The 13,476-nt window shown below is 41.9% G+C and overlaps 1 protein-coding gene across 9 annotated transcripts in view; it reads right to left on the reverse strand.

Annotated features, from left to right (window-relative positions):
• Window positions 1–2,503: 2,503 nt before the first annotated feature.
• Window positions 2,504–13,476, reverse strand: part of tex11 (testis expressed 11) — a 150,940-nt gene continuing 139,967 nt past the window's right edge. For 5 of the 9 annotated variants that reach the window (XM_069893071.1, XM_069893076.1, XM_069893074.1 and 2 more), the window contains one exon: window positions 2,508–3,039. In XM_069893071.1, the coding sequence (XP_069749172.1) occupies window positions 2,968–3,039 (72 nt within the window). In that variant the 3' untranslated portion in view covers window positions 2,508–2,967. Of the gene's footprint in view, window positions 3,040–13,476 lie in introns of all 9 variants that reach the window. The other 4 variants (XM_069893077.1, XM_069893075.1, XM_069893072.1 and 1 more) reach the window with 4 other exon arrangements.

Here is a 13,476-nt window from a genome sequence, read left to right on the forward strand (position 1 = left end):
CTTGAGCCTCTTTCTCCACAGATTTGTTCTGAAGCTCGTGGCCTTTTAGGGTGCAGGAGGAAAAGGCCACCGGCCTGCCCACCTGGTTAAGGGACAGAGCTACGTCAGAGGCATCGCATTCCACCTGGAAGGATGCGTTCTCATCCATCACATGCATGGTGGCCTTTGCGATGTAGCTCCGAACATAGTCGAAAGCCGCCTGGGCTTAGGTTAACAATGGGAAAGAGGTGGACTTTAAGAGGAGGCGGACCTTATCCACGTTTTGAGGGACCCACTGGGCATAGTAGAACAAGCCCAGGCACCTCCTGAAGGCTTTCATGGTCCTCAGGGTCAGGAAGTCTAACAGGGGGCGCATCCAATCGGGGTCAGGGCCAATGGTGCCATTCTCCACATCATAGCCCAGGATCGCCAGACGTTTCATCCGGAACACGCACTTACTGGAGTTGTACGTGAGGTGCATGGCTTGCAATCAGGAGTCAGGTTTGGAAACAATGGGGGGGGGGGAAGAATTATTATTTAAGGTGGAGAGACCACATGTGGTGTCTGACTTTTGGGACCTTCCATTCCTTACCGTGATTGGAGGGAGTGGACCAGAGTACTCCATGGTCATGTTTTTAAAGTGACACAGGAGCACACAAATCCTCCAGTACATACAAGCAGAACTTACAAAATTCCCTCCCTTTTGCAGTTAAATGTACTATACAATGCCCCGGATCATCGCAGAGTGCGAGTGCAAAGCTAGGAACATACAATAGTCTGTCGGGTACAGTCTAAAGTTGTACCGTAGAAGCGTCGAAGAGTTTATAAAGCTCTCTGTGGAGCCAGTGTCTACGAAGCAATCAGTCAAATGTCCGTTTACTCTCACCTCCTTCGTCAAGTTATTCAATTGGTGAGGAATTGCCTGATCCAGGATGGCCAATGCCAGTACTCCAGAAACCCCATTGCTCCCGATGCAGATGTCAACTCTCTCCTCTTGGCCCGCGGACAGTCAAAATGGCGTCGACCACGAGGCACGGAAAGATGACCACCATTCATCTTGATCCGAAGACGGACTATGTGATGTCGACCTAGAGGCGTGCCAAGATGGCCACCATAGCTTAACGCGATGCTTCACTTCCAGTAGCAGGTTCTGCCATGAGGTGCAGCAAGAAGACGCTGGTGGTGAACAGCAGAGAGGCTGGCCAGTCCTTCTGGGCTCAGGCATGGGTTGAGTGATGATTCGGGAGTTGTATAGGCAGTCACCCATTTTGGGTTCCCTTTAGCCGTAGACCTCCACTCAGTATGCTCGTTTACCATATCCAGCACATACGGAGTTCTTCGCAGGGTATCAGGCATGGGGTTGCTGTGCCTGGCCTCAGAAGTAGCATACCCAGTCGCATGTGGCTGCAGCAGTCGGCGCCTGTGATGTGAGGGTCACAGGATCCCCAATGACTTGGTCCTCTGAAAGGGAGCCACTTTCTCCCATGAGGTCGTCAGTTCCCAATTGGACCTGCTCGAGCACTTTTGCCAACTCCAGGGTACTGGCCAAGTCTTTCTTCCCCAACTTTAGTAGTTGGTGCTTCACATACCTTGACCTCACTCCTGCTACGAGGGTGTCCCAGATTTGTTCCTCCTCTCTCATCTGGGCCATGGCCACTTCGTAGTGAAACTTTTTGATTAGGGCCCACAGTTCAAGAATATAGTCATCCAGCAACTCACCTGGACGCTGCCAACATTGAGAGAGTCGGTTCCTCGCCAGCACATCATTCTGGGGCCTCACATAGTGGGTCTTCAAGCCTTCTATAGCTGACTCTTGGAGGCACAGTCTCTGATGACAGCATACCTTTTGGGGCCGACTTGAGAGAGAAGTGCCAATCTCCGGAGTCCATGCAAGTTGAAGATTTCTTGTGGAGCCATTAGGTAGGACTGGAAGCACTCCAACCAGGAGGCGAATTCCTCCGGGGCTTCATGGTCGACCTGGAGCATGCCTGGCTTCAACAGGGCATCTATCCAGTTTCAAAGTAAGCTATTAAAATTGTAGCATGACTGAATGCACTCAGAGACAAGTGAGGAGTACAAACACACTTTTAATAGCTTACGATCAATGACCAGTAGTCAATAGTCCTTAGATAAATCTGAGGTAAGGTGGGAAAAACTGGGTTAATATTGGGATAGGTGAGGGTGAAGCCAGGAGAGGAGCCAGCTATCTGAACAATAAATAGTCAGTGAATTCCAGTTCACTGCACTCAGATAAATTAAAAATCAGCTAAATAACCTGAACAGTGACAGTACCATCATAGGAACCTGCATAGCAACCAAAACAGACAGTGCATTTTAATCTGTTTCTGGTCAAATACAATGATGGATAGTTCACATTTACATTGTTAAAGAAGATTCTTGGTTTATTGCAATTGGATTGGATAGGAGGCAATAGTAATTGCACTGAATTACCCTGTCAATATATTAATGGAGAAATGCTGATCTGTAATGTTTATTACAGAAATAATGTTCAAATAATTGTTATTCATTCAATGGAAAATCTTATTTTATTTTAAATACATTTAACTATTTGCACATGGTCCTCTGCAACATTCATCTCAAATGAACATTTACAAAGATGAGCAAATTAAATATGCTTGACAGTTTTGCATCCTAATAAATCTTCAAACACTTTCTAAGTATTATTCTTAAAAACATTGCAACTCAGAATATGGAAAACTATTTCTAAAATACTAATTTTGCCATGTAGTGTGTGATTGGATACTGCCCTATGTTTTAAATGTAAAACTTCAATGAAATTGAAATGATTTCAAAGTAACTAATCACTCATGTTTTCTTTGTTGGCCTTGCCACCATTTGGAATAAATACAACAAATATAAACATGCAATTTTAAAAAAATATAAAACACGAAATGGATCATTTTGATATTCTAGAGAAACTGCATTCAAAGTCCTGAAATGTCCTATGTCCTCTGAATGCAAACACTGTTACTCTTCAATGGGAAGAGTCTTCTTTTCTCTATCCATTCTATCCAAAATTTCAGTGTAGAGTCCCAACATCTGTTGAAACAATTAAGCAATGTGTCATGGTGATTTCACCTTTACATATTATAAGTAGCTATTTAACTTCATGAACTGAGGAAAAGATAGGCATTTTTTTCTTTCTCTAGTCTTATTTGTGGAATTTAATGAATCATAATTCATCAAAAACTGCATTTAATTAAACAGTTGTGCAAAATTATGTGCCACTCATTAACTGCAGAAACCAAAAGTAGGGAGTGGACATGAATTCACTGGGGAATACAAGATTGGGTTTCTTAGGAGATCAATACCTGTTGGTGTGCACCCTTTCTTCATGAATCAAAGTAACATTTGGCTCACCAAAAATCCTCAATACTTGGCTATTACTTAAATCAAGATTAAATAAGGTTAATAACATGCAAATTTCTAAATCAATAAATTGCCAATGTCACCATTGTTTTTGCCTCTTCTACAGAACAAACATACACACTGATGTTAAGACCATAAAAGAGATAGGAGCAGAATTAGGCCTTCAGCCCATCAAGTCTGGGCAGCACAGATGGCATAGTGGTTAACGCAACACCTTTCCAGCGCCAGCGATTGGGACCAGGGTTTGAATCCCTCGCTGTCTCTCAGGAGTTTGTACGTTCTCCCCATGTCTGTGTAGGTTTTACCTGGAGACTCCGGTTTCATCCCACTGTTCAAAACATATTGGGGTGCAGGCTAATTGGATGCAAGTTGGGTGGCAGACTCGTGGGCAGAAATGGCCAATACCATGCTGTATGTCTAAACTTAAAAACGTCTGCTCTACTATTGGAAGGACAGCTGATGTATTCTTCCTTTTAATGTCCTTTGATGATCTTACTAATCAAGAACCTATCAACCTCTGTATTAAATCTACCCTCTAATATGGCCTCCATAGCCATCTCTGACAACAAATTCAACAGATTTATCACCTTCTGGCTGAATTAATTTCTTCTCATCTGTTCTAAAGAAACTTCCTTCAAGTTTGAGTTGTCCTGGACTCTCCCACTGCTGGAAATATCTTCTCCAAGCTCACTCTATCCAGCCCTTTCAATATTTGGTACGTTTTGAGATTTTCCCCTCATTTTTCTATACTCTAGTGAGTTCAGACCCAGAGCTATCAAAACACTCCTCATAGATTAACCCTCTCATCCTCAGGATCATTGTGTAAACTTTCTCTGCACCCTCTTTAATGCCAGCACATCTTTCCTTAGATACAAGGACCAGAACTGCTCACAATAATCCAAATATTTTCTGATCAATACCTTATAAAGCCTCAGCATTACATCTTTGCTTTTATATTTTTATCCTCTCAAAATGAATGTTTGCATTTTCCTTTTTTTTAAAACCATCAACACAACCTAAAGGTTATCCTTTGGGGAATCCTACATTAGGACTCCCAAGCTCCTTTGGACCAATGCTTTCTCAATTCTCATCTCATTTAGAAAATAGTCTACACCAGGGGTGGACAACCTTTTTTTTAAATCTCACATTCCACCTTAAGTATTGTCTATGATTGGTAAGTGATTGCTTAAGGTGGTATGCAAGTGAGAAGGGAAGGTTGAGAACCACTGCTCTAGACCCAATTATTACTGAAATATTTTGCTTGAGAAAAATTGTCATTGGCCTATTTCCTTTAGAGTTATGAAACTGTGCACATAATAAGTCAATTAGGTACAATTAAAACCATGCTTTTTCAAACTTTTTTCTTTCCACTCACATGCCATTTTAAGCAATGCCTTTAATCACAGAGCATTTATGGCATAAGGAATATTTAAGGTGGAATGTGAGTTTAAAAAAAGGTTGCCCACCACTGGTCTACACCTTTATTTCTTCTACCTAAGTGCATGGCCATACACTTCCCAATGCTATATTTCATCTGCCACTTCTTTGCCCATTTCCCCCATCCGAAGTCTCTCTGCAGACTCCCTGCTTCTTCAATTCTACTCACTTGTCAATCTACCTTCATATCATCCATAAACTTAGTCACTAAGCCATTAGCACAGACAGACACCCTTTATTCACACTCTGCCTCTGTCCTCCATTCACACTGATACCTTAACTGTAATACCATGCACTCCCATCTTACCTAGTAGCCTTCCTTATGTGTGGCACCTTGGCAAAGGCCTTCTGAACATCCATTGACCCTCCTTTGTTTTTCTTCCCCAAATAATTTCAACAGATTTGTCAAGCAAGATCTCCCCTGATGAAAACCATGTTAACTTCAGCCTATTTATCTAGTGCTTTCCAAGTACCCCAAAGCATCATCCTTAATAATGGACTCTGGATTTGTCATTGGCTAATTGGCCATAGATTACTTTTTTTGCCCAACTTCTTTCAGAGTGGAATGACATTTGCAATTTTCCAGCCTCCTTAAACTATTCCTGAATCAAGTAATTCTTGAAAGATTACAATAAATGTGTTCAAAATATCTTCAGCCATCTCTTTCAGAACCCTAGGGTGAAATCCATTTGTTCAAGGTAACTTATCCACCTTCAACCCCTTCAGGTTCCCAAGCATCTTCTCCTTCATAATAGTGACAACCTTCACTTCTACCCCAACTTTCTAAAATTTCTGGCATGTTGTTGGTGAAGACTGATCAAAATACCTATTCAGTTCATCGGCCATTTTAGTTTCCCATTTCCAGTACTCCAACAGACTAATATCCATTCTTGTTTTACTTGGGCTCAGTCAGGTCAGACTCGGGGTTGGAGGAGACAGTGAGTCAGTGCCTGGTGTCGGATGAGAGGAGGAGGAGTCAAGAGAAGCATCAGAGGGTAAGTAAAATAAAAGCTGCACTTACCGGGACTTGGGCTCAGTCAGGTCAGACTCGGGGTCGGAGGAGACAGTGAGTCAGTGCCTGGTGTCGGGTGAGAGGAGGAGGAGCCAAGAGACAGCATCAGAGGGTAAGTAAAATAAAAGCTGCACTTACCGGGACTTGGGCTCAGTCAGGTCAGACTCGGGGTCAGAGGAGACAGTGAGTCAGTGCCTGGTGTCAGGTGAGAGGAGGAGGAGGAGCTGGGAATTAATTGGGGTTAATGGTAAGGGGCTAATAAAAGGAGTAGAAAAGGAGGGAGCGGCCAGCGAGGAGCGGCCCAGTGAAGGAGTGGGGACTTTGGCTCGAGGGACTTCGGTAAGAAGGAGCTTATTAGTAAAGGGTATTATAGTAAGAAAGGAGGAAATGGAGTCAGTTGGGGTAGTTAAGTGCTCCAATTGTGGGATGTGGGAAATCAGAGACTGCACAGCTGTTCCTGATGACTACACCTGCAAAAGGTGCACCCAATTGCATATAATGAGTGACCGTGTTAGGGAGCTTGAGCTGCAATTGGATGAACTGAGGATCATAAGGGAAGCAGAGGCAGTGATAGAGAGGAGTTACAGGGAGATAGTCACCCCTAGAAGGCAAGAGTCAGGGAATTGGGTGACTGTGAGGAAAGGAGGGAGAGCGCCAGTGCAGAGTACCCCTGTGGAAGTGCCCCTCAGCAACATGTATTCGGCTTTGGATACTGCTGGGGGGAACAGCCTATCAGGGATGAGTCGTGGGGGTCAGGTATCTGGCACAGGGGCTTCCCCTGAGGTTCAGAAGGGAAAGAAGGATATGAATAGGATTCTTGTAGTTGGGGACTCATTAGTCAGAGGGACAGATAGAAGGTTTGTGGGACGAGATCGGGGATCCAGGTTGATATGTTGCCTCCCTGGTGCCAGGGTCAGGGATATCTCTGATTGAGTACATAGCATTCTGCAAGGGGAAGGAGAACAGCCAGAAGTTGTGGTCCATGTGGGGACCAATGACTTAGTTAGAAGTGGGAATGAGGTCCTGAAACAGGATTATGTAGAATTAGGTAGGAAGTTAAAAAACAGGACCTCCAAGGTAGTAATCTCTGGATTGCTGCCTGTGCCATGAGCTAGTGAGGGTAGAAATAGGAGGATGTAGAGGATGAATGTGTGGCTAAAGAGATGGTGCAGGGGGCAAGGGATAAGATTTCTGGATCATTGGGATCTCTTCTGGGGAAGGTCGGACCTGTACAAGAGGGACGGACTCCACTTGAACTGGAGGGGGACCAAGGTGCAGGCAAGTAGATTTGCTAGAGCTGTGGGGGTAGGTTTAAACTAGTTTGGCAGGGGGGTGGGGAGAGCGGTGTCCAGGGAGTATGGCCACCTAGATAGGAATAAAAAAGATAACAAAGGTAGGATGGAGATTAGGGTAGAAGGTTAAAAAAGAGAATATATGTGAGGGTCATTCTCTGAGATGCATATATTTTAATGCAAGAAGCATAGTGAACGAGGTAGATGAGCTGAGAGCATGGATAGATACTTAGGGTCACGATATTGCGGCAATTAGTGAGACCTGGCTACAGGAGGGGCAGGACTGGTAACTTTATATTCCAGGATACATTTGTTTTAGATGTGATAGATCAGGGGGTAAAATAGGAGGAGTTGCTCTGCTTGTTAAGGAGGACATTACTGCTGTGAGGTGGCAGGATGGTATGGAGGGATCGACCAGTGAGGCTGTTTGGGTGGAATTGAGGGGTGGAGGAGGCAAGAGGGTGCTAATAGGGGTGTATTACAGACCACCAAATGGGCCAAGAAAATTAGAGGAACAAATTTGTAGGGAGATAACGTATATGTGTGAAAATCATAAGGTAGTGATCATGGGAGATTTTAACTTCCCACACATTGATTGGGATACCCATACGGTTAGAGGGCTGGATGGGCTGGAGTTCGTTAAATATGCTCAGGATTGTTTTCTAAATCAGTTAGTAGAAGAACCGACTCGGGACAGTGTAATACTGGATCTCCTGTTAGGGAACAAGCTAGGTCAGGTAGCGGACATTAATGTTGGAGAACCAATTGGGTCTAGTGATCACAATTCTGTTAGTTTTAGGGTAGTTTTAGGGAGGAGCAAGGAGAGGCCTAAAGTTGAGGTTCTGGAGTGGAAAAGAGCAAATTTTGAAGGAATAAGAAGGGATTTGGGGAGTATTGAGTGGGACAGGATATTTTCAGGTACGGATGTTAATGAAAAATGGAGGATATTCAAAAAAGAAATTTTGAGGGTACAGAGTAGTTATGTCCCAGTGTGGATCAAAGGAAAGGCTGGAAGTCATAGGGAGGCTTGGTTTTCGAGGAATATTGGAAATTTGGTTAGGAGAAAAAGGGAGGTGTACAAGAGGTATAAAGAGCAGGGAGCTGAGAAGTTGAAGGAGGACTACAAGGAGTGTAGAAGGAATCTTAAGAAAGAAATTAGAAAGGCCAAAAAAAGGCATGAAGAGGCTTTGGCTGACAGAGTAAAAATAAATCCAAAGGGTTTCTATAAGTACATTAAAAGTAAAAGGTTAGTGAGAGATAAAATTGGACCCCTTGTAGATAGCGAGGGTAGGCTGAGTGAGAAGTCTGAGGAAATGGGGGAAATTTTGAATGATTTCTTTGCCTCGGTATTCACTAGGGAAAAAAATGTTGAACCAGTTGAAGTAAAGAAAAATAGTGGGGAGGTCATGAAGCATATAAGGATAACCGAGGAGGTAGTGATGGCTGTGTTAAAAAAGATAAAGGTGGATAACTTTCCCGGACTGGACAAAATATTCCCTAGGACACTCAGGGAGGCTAGTGGACAGTTAGTGGGGCCATTAACAGAGATATTTAGGATGTCACTGGCCACGGGGGTAGTGCCAAAGGATTGGAGGGTGGCGCATGTGGTTCCTCTGCTTAAGAAAGGGTCCAAATGCAAACCTGGGAATTATAGGCCTGTAAGTCTGACGTCTGTGGTGGGCAAGTTGATGGAAAGTGTTCTGAGGGATGCTATTTACAAATTTTTGGAGGTACAGGGATTGATAGGGAGTAATCAGCATGGTTTTGTCAGGGGTAGATCATGCTTGACAAACCTGATTGAGTTCTTCGAGGGGGTTACCAAAAAGGTTGATGAAGGGAAAGCTGTGGATGTTATCTATTTGGACTTTAGTAAAGCTTTTGACAAAGTTCCCCACAGGAGGTTAGGAAAAAAGGTGGAGGCATTAGGTATAAATAAAGAGGTAGTGAAATGGATTCAGCAGTGATTGGATGGGAGGTGTCAGAGAGTAGTGGTAGAAAATTGTTTGTCCAATTGGAGGCCGGTGACTAGTGGAGTTCCTCAGGGTTCGGTCCTGGGTCCACTATTATTTGTTATATATATTAACGATCTGGAGGGTGGGGTGGGGTGGGGTGGGGTGGGGGGGCTATTATTTAAAACAGGAGGAAGGGCAAATAAAATTGTTCAAAACTAGTTGGTTTAACCTCACTGGTTGGCAAACTAGAGTCAATTCTAAGGGACAGTTAAGACATTTATTTTTAGACAATCAGCATGTATTTGCTCAGGGACATGTTTCTAACTAACTTGACTAAAATTTTGACACGTAATATGAAAGACTGATGAGGGTGCATTTGATATCGGTCACAGATTTCAAAATGGTTTTCAATAAAATCCCTTATGGCAACTTGGTCAAAACTGCAAAATCCCTAGGGTCCAAGGAAGAGTAATAAATTCTATCCAAAATTAGTCCAATGCAAGAAGCAAAGGGTTGACAAGTCTTAGTGATTGTAACATTGTTATTGCCAAGCATCCACAGAACAGAATCCTCAGTTAAGGAAGGACTTCATAACCCAGAACCAGTTTATCACACAGTACATACAAATCCAATTCCATGAGGTTGATTGTTAGTACTCCCAAGAAATGCTAGATTGTTAGTATTCCCAAGAAATTAACTAGAAAAGATAATTAATTATGAACCTGCCAATATCTACTGGGACCTCATAGAACCATTGAAACAGGCACCTTCAGCCTTTCTAGTCTGTGCTGAACCATTTTTGCCTAGTCCCACTGACCAGCACACAGTCCATTGCCCTCCATACATCTCCCATCCATGTACCTGTCCAAATTCCCCCTCATGTTTCCCCAAAGCTCTTCCTCTTTCACTCTTAACCCATGTCCTCCAGTTTGTAGCTCATCTACCCTCATTTACAATCTACATTTACTCTGTGCATACCCCATAATTTTAAATACCTGTCATATCTCACCTCATTCTTCTACACTCCAGGGAATAAAGTCCTAACTGATTAACCTTTCTCTGTAACATCCTAGTAAATCTTTTCTGCACTCCATCTTACTGAAATCTTTCCTGTAGTTAGGTTGCCAAAACTGCACACAATACTCTAAATTTGGCCTCACCAATATCTTGTGTAACTACCCAATTCCTGTAATCAATACTTTGATTTAAAAAGACAACATGCCAAAAGCTCTCTTTCTAACTTTATCCACATGTGTTGTGACTTTCAGGGAATTATGTATGTATCTGTATTCCCAGATCCCTCTGTTCTACTGTATTCCTCACTGCCATACCATTTACTGTGTATGAACTTTCTTGGTTTGTCCTTCCAAAATGCAACACCTCATATTTGTCTGCATTAAATTCCATCTGCCATTTTGCATGCCATTTTTCCAGCTGGTCCAGATCCTTCTGCAAGCTTTGAAAACCTTCTTCACTGTCCTCGTCTCCAATCTTGGTGTCATCTGCAAACTTGCTGATCCTATTTACCACATTATTATCCAGATCATTGATATTGATGACAAACAACAATGGTCCCAGCACCGATCCTGAGGCACACCTCCAGTCTGAGAAGCAAACATCCACCACTACTCTCTAGCTTCTTCCATCCAGCCATTGTTCAATCCAGTTTGCTACTTCACCATGATACCTAGCATCTGAAGCTTCCTGACAAACCTCCCACATGGGACCTTGTCCTCATAGACAACATCCACAGCCTTTCCTTCATCAACTTTCCTGGTAATATTCTCAAAAAACTCTATCAGATTGGTTGAATACCGCCTTCCATGCACAGAGCCATATTGACTACCCCTAATCAGTTTCTGGATATCCAAATAACTGTATGACCAATCTCTTAGAACACCTTCCAATAATTTACTTAATATTAATGTCTGGTTCACCAGTCTATAATTTCTAGGGTTAATTATGGAGCTTTTTTTAAAATAACAGTGGAATGTGAGCCACCATCCAATCATCCGGCACCACAACCATGCCCAATGACATTTTAGATATTTCTGCTAGAGCCTCTGCTCTTTCTACTCTAGCTTCCCTGGAGATCGGAGGGGATATCTTGTCAGGCCCAGGGGATTTATCCACCTTTATTTGCTTTAAGACAGCACGCACTTCCTCCTCTTTAATCTGCATAAGTTCCATGACCTCACTACTTGTTTTCCCTATTTCCCATGACTCTGTGTCTGTTTCCTGAGTGAATACTGATGGAAAAAAAAACATTTAAGATCTTACCCATATTTTAGCTTCATACAAAGGTGGCCAATATGATCTTCAGGGGGACCAATTTTGTCTCTTACTATCCTTAATATACCTGTGGAATCCCTTAGGATTTTCTTTCACATTGTCTGTCAAAGCAACTCCATTTCTTCTTTTAGCCTTACTGATTTCTTTCTTGATGTTTTTGTATTTTTATACTCCTCAAGTACCTCATTTGCTCCACGTTGCCTATATCTGCTATACACCTCTCTTCCGAACCGGATCCCCAATACCCTCAAAAACAAAGGTTCCCTCTGCCTGCTATCCTTGTCTTCAATCCTGACAAGAATGTACAAACTCTGTATTCTCAGAATTTCACCTATGAAGATCCTCCACCTTCCACATCCTTGCCCAAAAGCAACTTATCCCAATCCACGCATTCTAGATCGTTTCTCATTTCCTCAAAATTGATCTTTCTCTAATTTAGAATCTCAAACTGAGGCCCAGACCTATCCTCCTCCATAGATAACTAGAAGCTAATGGCATTATGATCACTGGATCTAAAATGTTCCTCCATACATACTTCTGTCACCTGTCTTATCTCTTCCCTCATAAAAGATCCAATATTGCACTCTCTCTAGTTGGTACCTCTATATATTTATTTAGAAAACTTTGCTGAACACATTTGACACAATTGCAAGCCATCAAGCCCTTTTACATTATGGGAGTCCCAGTCAATGCATGGAAAATTAAAATCTCCTACTATCACAACTTTATGTTTCCTATAGCTTTCTGCTATCTCTCTACAGAATTACTCCTCCCATTCTCATTAGGCCATCTATAATACAACTCCATTCCTCAGTTCCACCCATATAGCCTCAGTAGACGAGCCCTCTGGTCTATCCTGCCTGAGCACAGCTGTGATATTTTTCCTGACAAGCAATGCCACTCCTCCTTTCATCCCCCCATTCTATCATGTCTAAAGCAATGGAAGACCTGGAATATTGAGCTGCCAGTCCTGTCCCTGCTGCAACCAAGTTTCACTAATAACCATAAGATCATAATTCCATGAGCCAATCCACACTCTAAGTTCATATGCCTTTCTTACAACATTCCTTGCACCTAAGAAAATTTCCTTTTTTTTGAAAACTTTATTTTAAAATTTTAAAACCACAATTACATAAAAATCTGATAAAGTTCATACATACAAAAATATGTGGGTTATATAACAAAAAACCCTCTTGCCTCCCTTCCCCTCCTTCCTTATCCTAAACTACCCCCCAAGAAAGGAGATCATCAATTATATATACAATACAACTCTGGGATGGAACGAAGAATTATCACCAGAATGGACTGAGAGCATAAATCTTCAAAATAATTTTCAAATATTGGATCCATACTTTCATTTTTTTAAAATTGTCTCGTAAATTGTTATCTTTTCAAAAGGGATACAAGATTTCATTTCAGTATGCCATCTTTGCATTCCCAAAACCAAATCAGATTTCCATGTAATAGCTAAACATTTCTTAGATACAGCTGAAGCTAAACGTAAAATTTCAATTTTAATTTTAATTTTAGACCAATCATTTTAGTATCTCCTAATAAAAACAACAGTAGATCAAATGGGTTTAACTTTTAATACTTTTTCCAAAAATAATCTGGATTTGCTAAAAAGAGACACTATGCTAACAATATTGCTAATTCATTTAATTCATGCATCTCAGCCTTAATTTTATCATTAGATGCTGAAAAGACATTTGATAGATTAGAATGGAATTACTTATTTAAAGTCTTAGAAAATTTTCAGTTTGGACCAACATTTATTAATTGGATTAAAATTTTATATAAAAGTCTTTAAGCAAGAGTAGTTACTAATGGACAAATTTCTTCTTCTTTTTCATTAACTCGATCTGCCAGACAAGGTTGTCCTTTGTCTCTGGCATTATTTGTTTTGGCAAATGAACCATTGGCACAATCAATAAGACAAGATGTTAGTATTAGAGGAATTAAAGTGTGTGAAGCAAGGCTGTGTTCTCGCACCAACCCTCTTTTCAATCTTCTTCAGCATGATGCTGAACCAAGCCATGAAAGACCCCAACAATGAAGACGCTGTTTACATCCGGTACTGCACGGATGGCAGTCTCTTCAATCTGAGGCGCCTGCAAGCTCA

Source organism: Narcine bancroftii, chromosome 8 (genome assembly GCF_036971445.1).
Source record: "Narcine bancroftii isolate sNarBan1 chromosome 8, sNarBan1.hap1, whole genome shotgun sequence".
Classification (NCBI taxonomy): Eukaryota; Metazoa; Chordata; class Chondrichthyes; order Torpediniformes; family Narcinidae; genus Narcine; species Narcine bancroftii.